Source organism: Malus sylvestris, chromosome 10 (assembly GCF_916048215.2).
Source record: "Malus sylvestris chromosome 10, drMalSylv7.2, whole genome shotgun sequence".
NCBI classification, from domain to species: domain Eukaryota; kingdom Viridiplantae; phylum Streptophyta; class Magnoliopsida; order Rosales; family Rosaceae; genus Malus; species Malus sylvestris.
Window position 1 is genome coordinate 24,436,686 of NC_062269.1, and position 21,331 is coordinate 24,458,016.

Here is a 21,331-nt window from a genome sequence, read left to right on the forward strand (position 1 = left end):
AGATCTATGGCATATATATATAATATTCACATTTCAATAGAAATTTCATTTTTAACCCAAATCATATTCACATAGGATATTAATATAAGAAATCAAGGCAATAACTATATCACGTATATTCAAGTCACTCCCATACCAAAGTGGTCCCACTAGACTTCACTTAATATTCCATGGTACTAGATTTAGTATTTAGAACATTTCGAGACATGTTGACCAAAAGTCAACTCTCGATCAACGGTAAGGTCTACAACCCTACGAAATTCAATCCGGAAGATCCGTTCGTCGAATTTCAGATCCATAACTTCCTAGAGTCCACATTATGCTCACAGAACCACATACTAAATTCTTATCGTGATCCAACGGTCGGATCTCCGCCAATTGCTAGATTAGGTGATGGTTAACAATTAATTTTACTAACGTAGAAATCTAATTTGGGAAGATCCGTACATTGAATTTCTGATCCGTCAGTTCCAACTATCCTCAAATATTACGTTCTATAACATATTAAAGTTTGGTAATGATCCAACGATCGGATCATCAATTCATATTTTGATCAAGTAATGTATCATAGTGAAATTAGGTTCAAACGATCAAACCACGTCATACGAATATTAAATACAAAATCAGGAGATCTAATTGAACTCAGAAAGGTATCGTCGGCCCACTGGCCACACGCCGCCGTGGGTGGTGATTTTCGTTCGCCAGAAACCTAATTTTCTTACTAACTCTAAAAATTACCAAATTTTACAAGCAAGTAGGGTTCAATGAGGGGAACAACTTTTATACATGGGCCGAAGTCCAATTCAACCGGGAAACACCTCAAATCTGCCTTGATCCGCCGGAAACCTCATAAAAAGGTGCTCGTCGATTCGACCTCCAAACGAGCTCTAATGCCTCCACCACTGCTTGAGATTTTTTTCCCTAGGGGGTAAGTCTATTCATGGTGGGGATTGACAGCAATAGCCTTCAAAATCACCGGAAAAGGAGAAAATTTGCCGGAAAACCCTCGGCTCTTTGTGGCTTCAACCTAGAAAAATGGGTGATAAAATGGGAAATCTAACAACACCTAGATGTTTGGATTGTCGAGACCTTTCCATGGACACCAAGATCACCCAAAACGGAAGTCAGATGAGGAAGATACAGACGGGTCAAAATTGATAGCTCGCGGGTTGAAAACGGGTTAGGGGGTTGGTTGTTTCCCCTTCTCCCTCATTTCCCTCCTTTTCTCCTATCCCATTGGTACCCTCCCTTTCTCCTTCTCCCTAATTCGTCCCCCCCCCCGGTTCCCTCATTTTCTCCCTCAATCCCCCCCTTCCTCGCTGCCATCAGGTAGCTTTTTTATTTTTATTTTTTTATTTTATGTTTTTTGGGTTATTCCTTCCTCCCTTACTTAAATTCAGATTGGTCCCTCAACAACTAATCTAATTGGTCCTCAACTTCGATTGGTTACCATTCCCACATGGTGGAAGTTTTAATTAATTTAAAACCTATAGTTTAGTAAAACGATTTCAAACGTCTGTAAATATAAGATCTCAATATTACAAATACGTAGATTATAACAATGAAATCCGGAAATGGGATTTCACAATTGTGGTGCTTTTTGAAAGAAAAAAAAACTAGCTTATTAAAAAATTTAGAACATAAAATGTGTTTGATAAAATAAAATAAAAGTGCTTTTTTTTTTAATTTTTTTTTTTTTTTAAGAAAATGATGTTAATGATGGTAGAAAAACATACAAAAGTAGGGATCAGGATCATCTCCTGACCCTTAAAAACTGAGCCTGCTGAGCAGGCAATCGTGACCATTGAAATTTGATCAAACGGCTACAATTATTATAATTTTTAGAGGGCCCCACTATTTGTAGCCGTTGGATCAAATTTCAACGACCACGATTGGCCGAGCCGGGATGTGACAAATTCCCTGTTAGAGAACAAGGATTCTCTATGGATCCTCTTTATGGGGATCCGGGGGATCAATTAATCGTGTCCGTTCATCGTATATCGTGCGATTAGAAATCATTTTAAATTTTAAATTTTAAATTGAATATAAATAATACCTAACGAAAATAGCATTATGTGGGGATTGAAAGAGATAAACCACACATCATGATTTTTTTTTCTTCAAACACTCTTTTTTGTGTGTGTGGAAATTATTTAGGGCTCGTTTGACAAGTTGTGACAACCCGTCCCAAATTTTATTATTTTATAAATTTTAAAATGTGAATTTACGAAAAATACCCTTAGAGGCGAGGGTATTGACTTTCATGGATCAACATATAGTGAGGTGTATGAATTAATCGTTTAGCGTTTTCCTGAAGTACTCGAGAAGTATTTTTGGTTTAAGTCACTATTTATATATTTTCATAATGTTTATAACTATTTTTTTTATATTTAGTTATTTGAAAAGAGGAAGAAAAGGGGAAGAAGTGTAGGGAACGGGGGAAGGAAGAAAAGAAAGGGCTACTGCCCAATCAGAAAATGGAGAGAGAGAGGGTAGACGAATGAGGAGAGGAGAAAGGAGGAAGTGTCCAACCAGAGAAGGGAGAAATGAGGGAAATGAGGAAGAAGAAAATGACAGGGGAAACCGGGCTTCCTCCTTGACCCGACAAGCACCCGGCCAAATTTGGCCATTTTTCCAGCGATGCAAACCTTCCCACTACTTGCAACCTACTCCATAACCTTCCCTCTTCCATTTCCACCCAAAATTAGAAGGAAATTGGTTGAAGTTTGGTGGAAAAACCACCATGGGTGCCGCGGGGAAAGGTTACCCGAAATCCACCCATTTGTGAAATGTTTTCCTTCAATTACCACTAACAAAACACTCCCCTAAAACCCAGGAGCAAAGCCCAAGCAGTGATGGAAGCGTCGAAGCAAGTTTGGAGGTCGAATTGAATCACACTCACTTCTAGGGTTTCATACGGTTTTAGCAAAATTGGAGCCTTTTTAGGCCCAATGGGACTTGGCCACATGTAAAAAGTTTACTCTACTCTTTGAGATCTTCAATTTTGTAATTTTTGAGAATTATTTGGGCTTAGTTTCATTTCGACACGTGAATAGGTCAAAATATGAATCGACGATCTGACCGTTGGATCGTCACCAAACTTTAATACATTATAGTGCATAATATTTGAAGATCATAGGAACTTACGTATCGGGAATCCAACATATGAATCTTCCCAAATTGGATTGTAATTTTATAAAATAGTTAACTGTCACTTAGTTTTGGACAATTGACGGAAATTCGACCGTTGGATCGTAATGAAATTTTAGTATGTTATTCTAGAAGCATAATGTGGATCTTTGGAAGCAACGGATCGAAAATCCGTGATGCAGATCTTTCGAATTGAATTGCGTAGGGATGCGTTTTATGTAAATTGTGTATTTTATCGATCAAAACTCTGAGATATGAGTTAGTAATTGGTCACAGGCAACGATGGTTCGTGATGTCTCGATATGCATGATAGGGAATCGTAAAGCAGACCTCAGGTGAGTGAGTCTTTTCCTCTCTATCGTATATTATATATATATATATATATATATATGATGGACAATTCCATAAATGTTTATAAATTGATTATTGCTTATGATTACTGTGAATGCTTTGAAACACTATCGTGAACTATGAATGGTTTGATCCCTGTTTAGGGTACGTAGGCAGTCTAACGAGATGTTAGATGCAGCCATATAGGAAATGAGATTAAATAATCGAGACAATAACCTTGTTTAAGGAATTGAGCAATGTGAGGGATATTGGTGAAAAATGTGCGTTTTAACTTTATGTTTTGGTGATTAATAGTTAGTACACCGTATTTTATAATTGGAAATATTATGAAATGTTTTAAGTTTAGATTTCATCATGGCATATTCATATGTATATTCTTTGCACATAATTATTGTGAACGCTCTGAAGTGCAAAGGTGAACGCATGACACACAGGTAAGTTCAGGTAAGTTCAAGTAAGTTTAGGTAAGTTCAAGTAAGTATATGGTATTAGTTGAACTGAGGGGGTTATGGTATGACTACATTTATGTTTTAAGTAACTCCGACACAGTCGTACAGATTGCAATAGTAGGCAACTCCGGCATTATCGTACAAGTTGCTTATGACTCGTACATGTGGTATTAAATGCATTTAAAACTCATAAACCTGCACCGCGGTGTTAGTGCTCCCGTCTGTGGCCAGGGCACATTCCTTCACATAATGTTCACCTTCCGCACCAAACGCTCACCTTGAATTCAAGGTAGGTGCACATGCCTATTGTATAGACCACTATAGGTGATTCCGACTTGTAGGTGACTCTTCACGTGATCGTAGCACTTGAGCGTATTCATTTACACCCAGTCCTGTCGTATAGACCACTACAGTGGTTCCAACTCGTGTGCAGGCGTAATGCCGTATAGGTCACTAGAGGTGACTCCGGCTAGAATGAGCTATAGAATTAGCCGTACAGATATATGAGGAGATATGGATAAGTCGTATAGGTTACTAGAGGTAACTCTGACTTGTAAGCTAGCATATGTAATGAATATGTGATGAGCTAGCATACGTGATGAATATGTGATGAGCTAACATATATAATGAATATGTGATGAGCTAGCATACGTGATGAATATGTGATGAGCTAGCATATGTAATGAATTTGTGATGAGCTAGCATATGTAATGAATTTGTGATGATCTAGCATACGTGATGAAAATGTGATGAGCTAGCATATGTGATGAATATGTGATGAATATGTGATGAGCTAGCATATGTAATGAATATTTGATGAGCTAGCATATGTGATGAAATATGTGATGAGCTAGCATATGTGATGAAATATGTGATGAACTAGTATATGTGATGATATATGGGTAAGTCGTACAAGTCACCATAGGTGACTTCGACTTGCGTACTAGTATGAGTTATTAATCACATAAATTTGATATTGCTGACGAGATGCAGTGTTGTGATATATGTTGGAAATGTGCCCTAAAGCCAATCATGTGATGATACTTTACGGACATTTCACATGTTAAACTAATCTAGTTTTACATATAAAGGGCATACATTATTGTTTGAGCCGTCTCATATAAATGTTATATGCTTAAACAATAAAGTCCAAGGAATTTGTGATTGGGAGAATGTAATCTAATGAAGTTAGATTCTTGAGACCATTCTTTCGTAGACACATCCTAAACGTTCCTGATCATAGGATTGCCAATTGGGCATTGACAGTCCGTCAAGATCGGTACGTACTATGTCTTCTCTCAGGGAGAGTGATTAGTCTCTAGTCATTGGTGTGTGTGACATCAAGACAAGTACGGTAGGTGCTCAATAGAGAATGAGTTCACTGAACGCGATCAACGAAGAGTTCTCATATTCCATGTCACATGAGAACTCATGGTTGGGATAATGCAAAGTAGTCCTTTGACCTGAGGCATCACAGTTGTCTTGTGGTTAAGACCTTGATCTTTGATTATGTCAAAGTCATCCCACCAGGAGGGTGTCCACGACATCGTTGGGGTCAAGCCGCTTAGCTATGGAGACAAGTGAATGCGCAACAAGGGATCTCTAACCTTCAAACCGTTTGAAGGAGAATACTCTCTGATATGATTTGAATCTCTGGCCAGAGTATGAATGAGATTTGGGAATGCGTTCCTAATCACATTCAAGGTAATCATATAAGCACAAGACACACATTGGATAGTAGACATGAGAAAATAAACTATCAAACCAAACAATGTGGTCAAGAGTATTAGATTAGAGAATGACCGTATTGCATTTGTAATCCCAGACTGAATAGGTTCTCCACCTCTTCTGATTAGCTTGGGTAACCATGACATACGGCTAGGTGTCACTCATGGTTTGTGGAAGCCCTAAACGTGTGTAATCACTAAAGGGAGAATTGAAAATAGTTTCAATTCACAATCGATGTAAAATGGTTTTAATCGCCCACTACCTCGCTAAAAGGAACCTAATGGATCGTACACCGTGTAAGGTAGAGATGGACGAAATAAATGAAATGAGTAAGATTAATTGAATGGTTTAATTATTTATGGCAAGGATTAATTAATATGTTAATTAATCAAACGAATAAGTTCGTTAAAGACCACGGGATAGTTTTGGACCTTAAGGCCCAATGGGCTTCGAACGTCAAGCCCATTAACTTAAGTTGTATGACAATTTAATGAATAAAGATTCATTAAAGCCCAAAAGCCCAAAAATCCCTAAATGGCCGGCCATAAGGAATGAATTAGGATTTTGGTTATTTAGGTCACTTAAAGAAGTGACTATATAAATGACTTTATAGCCAAATATTCATTAAGGGAAATAAGGGTTTATTTTTGGGGAAAATGGGTGAGAATTGTCTCTCCATTTTCTCTCTAAAGAGGCCAACACCTTGGAGGTGATTAGCTAGTCATCTAATCCTCCAAGGTCACTCATTCATCATCCAATCTCTCCTTGGTGTAGAGACTTAGAGGTTCTCAATTTTGGGAACTTGGAGAACCTATTCTTCCATCCAAATCCATGGATCTAAGAAGCAAGGAATGAAGGCCCTATCTCTTTGGGTGATTAGCCTTTGCTTATGCAAAGAGGAATCTACAAAGGTAAATTTCAACTCACTTTGTTTTTGAGTTGATTATTGGTTCACCAATCTACTAGGCTTTGAATTTCATGGTCATGTTTTGTTTTTGAGTACATATAAGCATGATTCCGCCTTTAATTGTTAATTGCATGCTATATGATGTTGCTCAAATGAACATGTTTTCCCAAAAGATTTCCTTCAAGTGGTATCAGAGCCTAGGTCTAGTAGTTGGTGAATCCTTTTGTGTTTTGTAGTTCATAAGTTTGTGATCTAAAAGTTGTAATTGTTACAAGCTTTATTCTTGCTTCTTTGAAAGTAAATTTTGTTGGAAAATTTGCTATCTCAAATGTTGTAGATGTTGTTCATATGAGCATGAATATTGGAGCTAAAATTTGGTGCCATGCTTTTGGGAAAATTCGGCCAAAATCAAAGGGTGAATTTTTGGGTTCTTGTTTGACTTGTTAAAAGTGTTTTAATGTGTTCTTTGGAACCCCTAAGTACCCTAGTTTGGTTAGATGTTATTTCCCTTAAGTAAGAATGGTTTTGGAATGTTTTTGGGTGGAAAAAGTTCATGGAAAAATTTGGGTTTTTCATGGATGTTCTTCATTGTTCTTGATGTTCTTGCCAAGAACAAAAAGGTTTGGTGTATTGATTCAAAGTTTTGAATTATTTCATAAAGTATATGTGATATGTTTTTAAATGATTTATTATGTATTTAAAGTGTTAAATATTTGTATAAATGATGATTGAAATAATTGTGTTTGAATTATTTCAAAAACATATCTTATCTTACATACACTTGCATGTTTTTGACAAAACTCACAAATCAACACACACACCAACCTTATCCCTCCCTAAAACCAGCCACTCCCTCAAAGGGAGTACTTTTGGGGCTTTTATGCAATTACATAAAGTTTTGATACTTTTGTGTATTTGCACTTTGGCCCAAAAGTTTACGTTTTTACGTTTAGGTCCAAAAACGCTAAAGGACAAATTGTTTTGTTCCTTTAATGAAGTTTTTGCATTGATTAAAGTTTGGGTTCTAGTTGTATTTACATGAAGTTGTGACTTTTGTGTATTATACAAAGTGACCCCAAAAGTTTTTGTATTTGCAATATGGCCCAAAAGTTGAGGTTAATTGCAAGATGGCCCAAATAGGATGAGAACAAAATTGTTTTGTCTCTTTAAATGAGAATTGGATTTTCATTTTGTTTAGCTCCATTTAAATCAATCTTATGGATACAAAAACCAAATGAAAATGTTGCATTCAATTAATTAGTTAAAGTGTTAATTAATTAAAGGGTGATTATGAACCTAAGCCTAATATAATTGAGCTATGTGAAAGGCGTTTCAAATTTGTTTGAACCATGGGAATGTGTAGATTAAATTTTGGTTGTAATTTGATTTGATCAAATGTTGTAAAAGGGCTTAAGCTCTTCTTTACTTTAAAGTAATTTGTTATATGCAAATGTTGTAATGAGCATAAGCTCACCTTTACTTTGAAGTACTTCTTTCTTGCTTTATACAATATGCATGAAAATGAAGTAGTTGGGTCCAACGCCCATAAGACAACACGCCTTAATGTGATTAAACGCGTAACTAAAATCAATCTTCATTCCTAGACCGAGGTTCAACACAAGGCTCGTGTTGAATCTAAATAAAGGTTCATAATCATCCTTAGGCCCTAAGGCAACTATGTAGTCCATCAAATGAATGCAAAGTTTATGTTAGTAGTATCATATACTCTTGCTTTAAAAATCGTTTTAAAAGCATAGTGGGAGTATTATGTACAACTAAAACAAAGGGATGGACCAATAGTTGTAATAGGACCAAAATAGTTTTAATAGAGATTAAAATGTATGTTTATATGTGATGAGACCTAAAACCCTCAACCAAACCAATATTAAGTTGATAAGCGAGAGATGTTTAGAATATCTCTTCGTGGCCTTCCACCGTGGTGGGATCCAATCGTTTATGACTTGTACACCGGCTTCACCCTATCATGGGGGAGTACAAAGTGCATGCTTATACTCAGGAGGAATCCATATACATATGATGAGGTGAGTGTAGGCAACGAGGATAGCTATACATCGTATCATCGTGAGGCTATTCTTGAACCCCTTCACACACTAAGCATGGTGGGAAGAACTTAACTAAGTGAAATGGAGCCAACATCATATCATTGTGAGGTGACATTCTCTAGAGGCCAAATAAGATGGGTACTTGCATTAGTTGCAAATGAGTAAGCGTACTCTCTCATTATTATTGTTGCTAGCCATACATCGTATCATCGTGAGGTGGGCTTGGTAATAGTGAGCCTCCCATAACCTACTAGGAGTTTCATCCAAAACTCTCGAATTCCTATGAGGGATATGGAATTTGCCAAAAATAGTGGGTGGTGCTATTTGATTTAAAGACCCAAATCAAATGGCTTAAAATCAATCAATTTATATTCGTTATGTATTTGATTACCAATATATTTGCAAACGCTATCCAACACTTGACAAAACCGAACGTTTAGTTTACGGACTTAGGTACCACAATCCCAAAGAATGTCTTAAAAGGATTGCATATGTATCTAAGTAGTCTCATCCTCACAATCTTCCTATTGATAATGTATCATTAGAAGAATATGTTAGAAAAGGTCTATCATAAAGAGGACAACACTTTTAATGTCATAATTCTTCAATTACAAATTGTTGTATGAAGAAATAGGAGTTGCTTTGAACAACCCTTAGTCAATGCAAACACTTAGTGCTTGTTTCTTTGTTAAATGAACAAGGAACTTGAGAAGAAAGCACAAAGCCATGAACACTTAAATGTGCCATGATTCTTCATTTACAATTGTTGTATGAAGAAATGAGAGTTGCCTTGTACAACTCTTGAAGGTTTGTAATTATGTTTAGAACATAATGGTTGGTTGACAAAAATAGTCCATTAACATGGATTTATGATGATTTTGAATCATTAAGTGTTGAAGTGATAAACCACTTAACGAGACGGAAACTAGGCAAGGACTTCACCTTTGTTTCCCTATCCTAATGGTTCACTAAGTTTATTGTAAACTATGTAGTGAACAAAAACCACACTCTCTCCAAAATGTTTGATGTGTATAACACAATTGAAAAAAGGTTTCAAGAGAGATAGTGGGAGTTTAGGGACAATGACTAATGTAGTCAAAGGTGAAAGTCAAATAAAGAAGATAAATAACTCCAAGGGAACAAACTTTCTTTATGAAAGGATGGACATTGGAAGGGGTATTTGCAAGAAATGTCTTGCAAGTGTCAAGGACACACCTTTCGAAGGTGTTGTAAATTGTTCTTGAAAAGTTCAAAACAGTTTGTTCTTCTACTTGAATGCATGATTCCGTATTAGTAACTATGTTTTACAATCGTTGTAAAAATGTGGCTAATAAGAAGTAGAAGATTAATGAGAGAAGAGAAAGTGCTTCACATTCGGAAACGTGAATCAAATGTAGATCTCTGTGAAAGCAGATGGTACTTACTTCCTCATATGAACTACCAAAGAAATTGGAAAAACATAGATTGTCTTTGTATTCCAATTTTAAGGAACTAAATTCAGTCACTATGTGAAATGGATAAATGTTTTGTTTGACAAAACAATGTTCTTTATTAATCAATGATTAGATTATGGTAATCTAATTAATTATCTCTATAGTAGAGATAATATGGTGGTGTTAACTGTTTAGAAAATAATGATGCTTAAAACCCAAAAGGTTGCAAGGTAGTGACTAATCTCAACTAAAGTTGTGATACCTCTAAAAACATAAGTTATGAGTTGGTGAAAAATGGACGCTTTGGATCGTTAGATCCGGATCCAATACCTTCTTGTTAAAATTGTATAGAGGCGAAATGTTCGAATCTTTATTCTTTTGGAAAGAAGAAAGAATCACAAAGTTGTTGAGGTTAATTCACTTAAATGTTAGTGGCACTTGTCCACAAACATAATATTACTCATGTTGAATAACATTCACCGAAGATCACTCTCGGTTGGACTATAGTTTATTTTGAATAAACACAAGTCCGAATACTTTGCAAAATGTTTCAAAGAATTCAAGTAATGTATGTTGATGAGTAAGACATCTAAAGTATTTACCTCCTTAGATTTGATCCAAGGAAAGGTAACACTTTAGATGAGTTTCCTTGAAAGATATCAAGGAAATAAGCATCATAAGATAATGTATTTCTCCATTAGGAGAAGAACGAACTCGAATAAGTTTTAGTTCGTTAGATGTTATCTATTACCCATATATAGGATATATACTTCTAAAAACAATATGATTGTCAATGAGAAGATCTTCCAATATTTTCATGACTCCATAAGATGTAGTTGGAAAGAAAGACAAATCTTAAGCATGTTAAAGATTTGGGGTTGTGTGCTAATAAGCAATATTTGTTTGATAACAATCTTGTAGGATATCCTTAAAATAACTTTTGGATATCGCTTCTATAAACCAACTAACAAATGTTGTTTTGTTGGGTAGTTCATTGTAATTCTACAATGTGATTTGCCTAAAAGCAAATGAACGAGAGATAGAACTCGAAGAATGGGTTCTTTGAGAGACAAGATAGTAATCAACAAATATAACAACCTAGTTCCTATACCACAAGCTCCAAGGTAGTTGATAAGGATTTATAAACCGTCTCAGTTGAATGGTTTTGAACTTTATGACTATGTCATAGAGTTGCACCTCTTAATTCGAAAGAAATAAGAATGAAAATCCTTATGACTACATTGAGTGCATATACGATATATACTCAAGGAAATGGTAAAGTACCATTTGACTCGAAATAATGAAACCTTAAAAGCTAATTGGTAGCTTAAGGTGACTACAATCAAATAGAATGGTTAACATATAAAGGAACCATTTTTGACGTAGTCTTAGTTTCAATAAATTCGAAGATTGCTAGCTACAACTAAATGGTGATTCAATGTTTTGACATAATATGGGTTTCCGAAACCATTATTAAGATAGTCTTGATAATATATGTCTAAAACTATGAATCACAAGACATGTAAGTTGTAGAGATCCATCCATCATGGATCTTAGCAAGTTAGTGGGAGCTATTTGCATTTTATGAGAAAAAGGATCAAATCGTTTGATTTCTCATAAAGATGTAAATGAATCTTTTGTTTACTAGGTTTACAAAAGATTAGTGGGAGTTAATCATGTTCCTAAAAAATTTAAATATATATGATATATTAATTTTGGAAATGAAAAGAAAGCTTCTTCGTTAAAGTTATGACTTTAAGCATTCTATAAACGATAGAATGTATATGGGAGACATAGTCTATATACATGGGATGGAAATCTATAATGATATATTTCATGATATAATTGGATTATATCAATCCCTAATAATAGACAATGGATGCTAGGAAGTTTCTCATATGATGATAAACTTCAATAGAAGGACGATTCTAGTGAGACTAGCAAGTTGCCCTTCTCAAAGGGAACGTGCCCCTTTGACTCCCAAAGAAATAATGCGTAAATAGAATCCTTTATGCATATGCAGAAAGGTGATTTATGTATTTCATATTGTATGAAAAACATTGATATGAGTTGTACCTAGAACGGTACAAGATGATATCAGTGCAAGCCCAGGATCAGAACCATGGCAACTGTCAAGTGAGTCCTTAAGTATTTAAGAAATACTAAAGGATAAATTCCTCAAAGAATGAGGAAGAATTAGAGTAACGTAATGGAAGCGTAAATGTATTAGATTATGAATCTAATCCATCATTGGATGTTTCTTCATTATGAATGAAGAGATAAACGAATATCTCTTTATTATGACTAAAGAGATATTTGGATGGAAACATTAAAGTAATGACTTTAGTGTGTTCCATTATGAATGCAAGATATATTGCCATACAGAAGTTTACAACAATGTTGTTTGGATGGGAAAGTTCATTTATGAACTCTCTATTCGGTTCCAACCAGAAAGTGTATGACACTAATGGGGCGATAGCTCAAGCCTGGGAATCAAGGTCTCATCAAGATCCGAACACAAATGAGAGACTGAACCACATGATTGAGAATCATGTATAATGGTGACGTCGTTATTCTCAAGGTTGCTTCTATGGATAACACATATAGATATCCACTGTCTAGGCCTACTATTCAGCCATTTATGAAATGACTACATAAGAGGTATCATCAAGATGACCAAGCTGATTGGCTCTAGTGCAAGTGGGAGATTGTTGGAAATGTGCCCTAAAGCCAATCATGTGATGATACTTTACGGACATTTCACATGTTAAACTAATCTAGTTTTACATATAAAGGGCATACATTATTGTTTGAGCCGTCTCATATAAATGTTATATGCTTAAACAATAAAGTCCAAGGAATTTGTGATTGGGAGAATGTAATCTAATGAAGTTAGATTCTTGAGACCATTCTTTCGTAGACACATCCTAAACGTTCCTGATCATAGGATTGCCAATTGGGCATTGACAGTCCGTCAAGATCGGTACGTACTATGTCTTCTCTCAGGGAGAGTGATTAGTCTCTAGTCATTGGTGTGTGTGACATCAAGACAAGTACGGTAGGTGCTCAATAGAGAATGAGTTCACTGAACGCGATCAACGAAGAGTTCTCATATTCCATGTCACATGAGAACTCATGGTTGGGATAATGCAAAGTAGTCCTTTGACCTGAGGCATCACAGTTGTCTTGTGGTTAAGACCTTGATCTTTGATTATGTCAAAGTCATCCCACCAGGAGGGTGTCCACGACATCGTTGGGGTCAAGCCGCTTAGCTATGGAGACAAGTGAATGCGCAACAAGGGATCTCTAACCTTCAAACCGTTTGAAGGAGAATACTCTCTGATATGATTTGAATCTCTGGCCAGAGTATGAATGAGATTTGGGAATGCGTTCCTAATCACATTCAAGGTAATCATATAAGCACAAGACACACATTGGATAGTAGACATGAGAAAATAAACTATCAAACCAAACAATGTGGTCAAGAGTATTAGATTAGAGAATGACCGTATTGCATTTGTAATCCCAGACTGAATAGGTTCTCCACCTCTTCTGATTAGCTTGGGTAACCATGACATACGGCTAGGTGTCACTCATGGTTTGTGGAAGCCCTAAACGTGTGTAATCACTAAAGGGAGAATTGAAAATAGTTTCAATTCACAATCGATGTAAAATGGTTTTAATCGCCCACTACCTCGCTAAAAGGAACCTAATGGATCGTACACCGTGTAAGGTAGAGATGGACGAAATAAATGAAATGAGTAAGATTAATTGAATGGTTTAATTATTTATGGCAAGGATTAATTAATATGTTAATTAATCAAACGAATAAGTTCGTTAAAGACCACGGGATAGTTTTGGACCTTAAGGCCCAATGGGCTTCGAACGTCAAGCCCATTAACTTAAGTTGTATGACAATTTAATGAATAAAGATTCATTAAAGCCCAAAAGCCCAAAAATCCCTAAATGGCCGGCCATAAGGAATGAATTAGGATTTTGGTTATTTAGGTCACTTAAAGAAGTGACTATATAAATGACTTTATAGCCAAATATTCATTAAGGGAAATAAGGGTTTATTTTTGGGGAAAATGGGTGAGAATTGTCTCTCCATTTTCTCTCTAAAGAGGCCAACACCTTGGAGGTGATTAGCTAGTCATCTAATCCTCCAAGGTCACTCATTCATCATCCAATCTCTCCTTGGTGTAGAGACTTAGAGGTTCTCAATTTTGGGAACTTGGAGAACCTATTCTTCCATCCAAATCCATGGATCTAAGAAGCAAGGAATGAAGGCCCTATCTCTTTGGGTGATTAGCCTTTGCTTATGCAAAGAGGAATCTACAAAGGTAAATTTCAACTCACTTTGTTTTTGAGTTGATTATTGGTTCACCAATCTACTAGGCTTTGAATTTCATGGTCATGTTTTGTTTTTGAGTACATACAAGCATGATTCCGCCTTTAATTGTTAATTGCATGCTATATGATGTTGCTCAAATGAACATGTTTTCCCAAAAGATTTCCTTCAATATATTTATGATTTTTTTTGGAAATTATACAAGTGTCGTGGCAAGGGGTTAGGATGTTTTATATGGTTTCTATTAAAATTTTATTACAGGGCCACTTACCCTTGTCTTGTCATCACCCTCTAGGTTTTATTAGCTGAGCTTTCTTATCGTAGAAGATTCGTGGCGATTCTGAGTATTGGAGATTATTTTGAGGGTACGATTCTTAATTCACTCTTCTGTACTTACTTATGCTCTAACGTCACATGTGAAGTGGGTTCATACCCGTTCACCAATGCACTCTGGTATTTAGGCACTCTTAGGTTTAAATTTATTCACAATTTTTCCACATCATCATACTTTATGGCTTCGTCACCTTCCAGGTGTCGGCCAGCACAGCTCGATTCGGAGTCCTAGTCGACATTCCGGATCGGGATGTGTCACAAATGCTTTTAAACACTAAAAGTTCTTTTAGATAAAATATTTTTGGAACCAAACCATAGTAAAAATACAAGTTAATTCTGGAAAAGCATTTGAAGTGTTTCCAACAAGAAACACATTATTTCCAGATATCGATTCCCTATTAGAGAACAAGGATCCCCTCCGGATCCTCTTTGTGGGGTTCCAGAGGATCATCGTACAAGATTGATTGATCCCCTGGATCCCCATAAAGAGGATCCGGAGAGGATCCTTGTTCCCTGTTAGATATCTAGTATGCATGTTGTCCAAATTTTCATCATATAAAATGTAAACTCTTCTTATCACTCGTTTCGTGTGTATGATACATTGGAATCGGTTGAATCACATAATTCATATAATTCAAGGTATGAGGGAAGATCGAGGGCTGGAGACAAATAATTTCTCATTTGTGGGGGATTACAAGGGATTGGCCATGAAAGGAATTAACACCTCCTAATCTTAGCATTTTGGGGGGATTGAAAGAGATAAGCAACAAATCGTGATTTTTTCTAGACATTCCCTTTTTTTTGTGTGGGTGGAAGTTATTTAGGGCTCGTTTGACAAAAGTTTTTAAACAATTGAAAACGCTTTTAAATAAAATGATTTTGAAACCAAACTTTAGTAAAAATACAAATTAATTCTGGAAAAGCATTTGAAATGCTTCTAGCAAGAAGCACATAACTAGTGTTTTTGGAATCCAAATTTTTTTTTCTCTATAAACGCTTTCAGTCATTTAAAAACACTTACCAAATGAGCCATTACACATCATATTTCGGAAACTACTTCCAAAATAACAAATATAGGCCAAGAAAACAATTAGAGTAAAAAATAAATTATAAAGTTGATAAGAAATACTAAATTAGAATTTCTTGGAGCCCTCAAATCTCTGAGTGGAGGGGGCTTCCAAACTTTGAATGACGACGTAATTAAGTCGTGATGGTGATGCATGATGACGAGGATGGAGTTTGGCTACATGTGGCAACTCTTATCACTATACCATTTAGTATTATAATTTAAAATACAACTTCATTTGTAAATAAAAAAGATCTTACTTTAATTAAATTTAATTTGAATTATATTATTACTAACTCATTATAAGATTAAGATCACCATTTCCGTAGATAATATTGTCTCTTCTAAAAAAACAAAAACAAAACTCTTTTCACTATATCATTTTAGTTGGGACACGACCCGACCCGCCCGACCCGTCCCATTCCAGTTATGGGTTGTTTGGTGTAGAATGGGTGAGCAAGCCATACAAGACATTTGGTTCCAAGTTTGGTCAAATCTCTGCATACATTTCCTCTTCCCGGAAAGTGGAAATTAAGGTAATCCCTCTGCAACTTTCAACTTGTTAATAATTTCCTGAGGCTGAGGTGCAGTTCATCCTTCCTTAATTACATTTGTTTCTTACTTAGCATTTAATCTCTCTGCAATTTTTAACTTTTTATTTACGCTCCGACAGTTCTCTATGACAACACAATCTTATCTTTAATATAGTAAAAAAGATGGTAAATTTCTGGTTTAAGATCCGGAGAGGATCTTCGTTGTAATTTATTTCGGTTATTGAAAAGAAAAAATGGTAAAATCAATATGTATTATGTATGAATTTGGCAAAAATGAGCTTGGTTATGGTGAAAGTATGATGCTTTGACTTGTGGGTTTGCAGTTTATGAATGATATGGCTGATTCTTCTTCTGCTTCGGATACCGTCTGTCAAGAAAAATATGATGTGTTTCTTAGTTTCAGAGGTGTTGACACCCGCGATACTTTCACCAGCCATCTCTATTCCGCTTTAGTTCGGAAGAAAATTGAGACCTACATTGATTACAAGCTTGAGAGTGGGGATAAAATTGCACCTAACCTTCTAGAAGCAATTGAAAAATCAAAGCTTTCGGTCGTCATTTTCTCGAAAAACTATGCTTCTTCCACATGGTGTTTGGAGGAACTTGCGCATATACTAGAATGCAAGGATAGATACGGACAGATTGTTGTACCCATTTTTTACGGCATAGATCCATCCCATGTACGAAAACAGCAGGGGAGTTATGGAGATGCATTTGCTCAACTTGAACAACGTTTCAAGGACAGTATGGACAAGGTGCTCAAGTGGAGGGCTGCTTTGACGGATGCAGCCGATATCTCTGGGTTTGATGCCTCAAACAAAGCAGGGTAACTAACTATCTAACTTGTATCAATTTCTACTACAATAATTGTTAAGGCATACTAAATACATACTGTTTGTGCTGCACAATCATATTTTCCAGGACAGAGGCCGATTTTGTTGAGAAAGTTGCCCAAGATGTTTTGAGCAAATTGAATCACAAATCGTCAAGCAACTTAAAGGGCCTGGTCGGAATTGAAATCCAAATTGAGCAAATTGAATCATTATTATGCATTGATTCACCAGATGTTTGCACTGTGGGTATTTGGGGAATGGGTGGTATTGGCAAGACCACCCTTGCTGAAGCTGTTTTTCACCGACTCACTTCTAAATTTGAGGCTTCATGTTTTCTTCCAAATGTGAGGGAGGAGTCAGAAAGACATGGACTAAAGCACTTGCGGAATGTACTTCTTCGTGAGATACTAAACGAAAAAGATCTAAATATTGACACTCCATCTATAGGACGAAGTTTTGTTCGAGAAAGGCTCAGCCGTACAAAGGTACTCATTGTTCTTGACGATGTGAATGATTCAAGCCAATTGGAACTTCTAGTTGGTGATGATATTCAGTTTGGTTGCGGAAGTCGAATCATTATAACAACTAGAGACAGACGACTACTTAAGAAAATGGCTGATGCTGACAAGATATTCAAGGTTGAGGGATTAAGGTGTGATGAAGCTCTTCAGCTCTTTCATTTGCACGCTTTCAAAAATGACTCTATGGGGTCATATTATACAGAGTTGTCAAGAATGGTGGTCGATTATGCCGGAGGCATACCACTAGCTCTTATAATTTTGGGCTCCTTATTCCTTCACTGCGAGAGCAAACAAGACTGGGAAGATCAATTGAACGAGTTGAAAAAGTTTCCCAACCGTAAAATTCAGAATGTGTTGAGACTAAGTTACGATGGATTAGAAAAAAATGCAAAGGAGATATTTCTTGATATAGCATGTTTTTACAAAGGGATGGATATACGTCTTGCAAAAGAAATGTTAGATATTCGTGGTTTCTTTGCAGGAGGTATTAAAGTTCTCATTGATAAGTCTCTCATTTCAATTTCAATGAACTGCCTAGAAATGCATGATTTACTACAAGAAATGGGACTGGAAATGGTTCGTGAGCAGTGTATTGAGGAGCCTGGAAAACGCAGTAGGTTATTCATTATGGAGGATGTCTCTCATGTATTGAAGAATAATACAGTAAGAGCCAAATGCATTCATTTTCTTTTTCTATAAAAAAAAAAGAAAAGAAAAAAAATCTTGAATTCTATGAAAGACACCAAGAAGTACTCATTTATGATTAAAAAAAAATCAGAATATTTTGTTGTCTACTGCATCCTCGTTTATACTTCTGGTCTTTTGTTTGTCAGGGAACTGCAACAGTTGAATGCATATTCTTTAATATGTCTAAGATTAAAGAGCTACACTTGAATGCCGCAGCCTTCAAAAAGATGTATAATCTGAGAGTGCTGGAGATCTATGATTCTTCTAGCTTGGACAATAAGTGCAGCAAATTGTACCTTCCTGAAGGTCTTCAGTCTCTTCCCGATACGCTTAGTTATCTTCACCGGGAGGGATACCCTTTGAAATATTTTCCATCAAAATTTTCTCCTCAGAATCTCGTTAACATTCAAATGGCCCACAGTCAAGTCGAACAGCTTTGGAGTAAAGGCCAGGTATATATTCTTATTTTAGTTCTTGTCAAAAACTTAGTGTGGAATTATCTGGCTTTGTTATGCATTCTTGTCATTCCTCTTTTCTTTCTACAGAAACTTGCGAATTTAAAAGTGATTGATTTTAGCTTCTCCAAACGCCTGACTGAAATTCCAGATCTCTCCCTGAGTCGAAAAATTGAACATATAAATCTTGGTTGCTGTAAAAGTTTGGTTGAAATTCCTTCGTATTTTCAATATCTTGACAAACTTAGTTTTCTTGGGCTCAGAGGATGCTCGAATCTCAAATATCTTCCGGAGTTGCCAATCAGCATTAAAACCTTATATTTGTCAGAGACTGCAATAAAGGAATTGCCTTCATCAGTTTGGTCAAACGAAAATCTTTCTCACCTAGATATCGAATTTTGTAAAGATCTTGAGAATCTTCCAAGCTGCAGTTGCAAGCTGAAATTCCCCTTTCGGTTTAGTATAGAGGGCTGCTCATCACTTCGCAAGGTTTGGGAGCTTCCTAGGGATATACAAGAGTTATTTTTGAATGGGACAGCAATAGAAACATTGCCTTCATCAATTGAGTGTCTCTTTGGTCTTACTGAAATTGGACTGAAAGATTGCAAAAGTCTCGTCAGTCTCCCTACGAGCATATGTAAGTTGAAATGTCTTGAGGTACTTGATCTCACTGGTTGCTCTAAATTTGAATGCTTCCCAGAAATTTTGGAGCCTATGGAACATCTGAAGTTTCTTTCATTAAAGGGAACAGCAGTTAAAGAGCTACCTTCATCAATCGAATTTCTCTCTCATCTCCTAATCATTGACTTGAAAAATTGCCAAAGATTCATGAGTCTCCCGAAGAGCATTTGTAAGTTGAAATCCCTTTGGAAGCTTAACCTGAAAGAGTGCTGTAGATTCAACTGTTTCCCTGAAATCTTGGAGCCTATGGAACGTCTAGAGTTTCTTAGTTTAAGGACAGCAGTTAAAGAGCTGCCCTCATCAATCGAAAATTTAATTGGGCTTGAAACATTAGATCTCCGTCTGTGCAAGAAGCTTGAGTTTGTCCCAAGCAGCATGTACAATTTAAACTGTCTTAGAACTCTCAGTTTTGATGGCTGTTCTAAACTTATAAAATTGCCTTCATCCTCATTTGGCTTGAACGATTTGGAAGAAGCAACTCTCAGTTATTCCGGTATATTAGAAATCCCTGATCGCCTCGTTTGCTTAACCTCATTACGAGGATTAGATCTAAGAGGAACCATGGTTAAGTGGATACCAGCAAGCATCAAACAAGCTTCTCGGCTGTCTTGCCTGTTGTTAAATAATTGCAAAAGCCTTCGATCTTTACCCGAGCTCCCAGGGGTACGTTGGCTGGAAGCACATGGTTGCACTTCTCTGGAGAAAGTGTCAAGTTTAAGGACTCAACTTGTACAAGGTCGTGATGATTATGAACATGGAGTTTATGGAAGGATCCCCGAGAAACTTATATTTTCTGGTTGCTTGAAATTGGATGAGAATGCGCGGAACAGCATAATGGACGACGCACATCTTCGAATTTTGCGAATGGCGGCGTCACACAATGCGGAATCGTTGGATGGAAATTCTTTAGTTACCATTGTATGTCCAGGAAATGAAATTCCTAATTGGTCCGGAGCTCAAAATGAGGGATCTTCGATAAATATCCGTCTTCCTCCAAATTGTTTTGGGTCAGACTTCTTGGGCTTCGTTTTCTCTCTTCTTGTTGAATTTGACAACTATAATGTTGAACAAGGATTGGAGTTCGGATGTAAATCCACACTCAAAGGGAATAGTGGTAAAAGCCATGAATTTAGCTGTCGTTTGTGTGATCGACTGTGGGGTGAAACCCAAGGTGAAGAAAGCAACGGCTACAATTTCAATTCGGACCACGTGTTTGTGTGGTATAATACATTTGACCTTGTGGGGGGAGCACAATGCTCTACTGCTCTTCACAATGGTGTCACTGAGGCATCTGTTGAGTTCTACCCCAAAGATCATCATGACAGACCGCTTAACTCATACACAGTGAAGGTAAAAAGGTGTGGAGTCCGCCTGTTGTATGCTGAAGATACTAAGCAAGCGGAAGTGATACTTTGAGTTCTTGTAAGAAACAAGGGGATGACCAGTACCCGAAAGGGAACAAAACTCGAGGTGCAAGATCAACTATGCTCGATTGTAGAGAAAAAACTATTGTAGACTTGGTAGTCTAATTTAAAAACTGTGGTAGTCTTTCTTGTTTTGTGCTTTCTGCTCTCCCATGTACCGAAAGAAATAAAACAAATCATTCCCGTCCGAAATTTGATTGTAATACGATTTAAGGTACGTATTCTACCTCAAACATTTCATGAAATTAGTTGAACTACCAAATAGCGTATAAATTGGAATTTTTTTTTTCTCCATTGAAAAAGTATGGTCTTCTATAGAGCACACGTCAAGCTGGAAGACTGAGA

The 21,331-nt window shown here is 36.5% G+C and overlaps 4 protein-coding genes across 18 annotated transcripts in view; 3 read left to right on the forward strand and 1 right to left on the reverse strand.

Moving 5' to 3' along the window:
* Positions 1-21,331, forward strand: part of LOC126585329 (TMV resistance protein N-like) — a 71,959-nt gene that overhangs the window by 27,710 nt on the left and 22,918 nt on the right. The window lies entirely within an intron of this gene.
* LOC126585319 (disease resistance protein RPV1-like) overlaps positions 1-21,331 on the forward strand; it is a 66,403-nt gene that overhangs the window by 19,521 nt on the left and 25,551 nt on the right. The window lies entirely within an intron of this gene.
* The window catches only part of LOC126585325 (protein HIGH CHLOROPHYLL FLUORESCENCE PHENOTYPE 244, chloroplastic-like), a 93,033-nt gene that overhangs the window by 12,075 nt on the left and 59,627 nt on the right, over positions 1-21,331 (reverse strand). The window lies entirely within an intron of this gene.
* On the forward strand, positions 16,291-21,178 carry LOC126585316 (disease resistance protein RPV1-like). Its single transcript, XM_050249708.1, has 5 exons — positions 16,291-16,367; positions 16,709-17,211; positions 17,307-18,402; positions 18,573-18,878; positions 18,972-21,178. Exons 2-5 carry the CDS (start codon positions 16,712-16,714, stop codon positions 20,976-20,978), a joined length of 3,909 nt encoding a protein of 1,302 aa, XP_050105665.1. The 5' UTR covers positions 16,291-16,367; positions 16,709-16,711; the 3' UTR covers positions 20,979-21,178.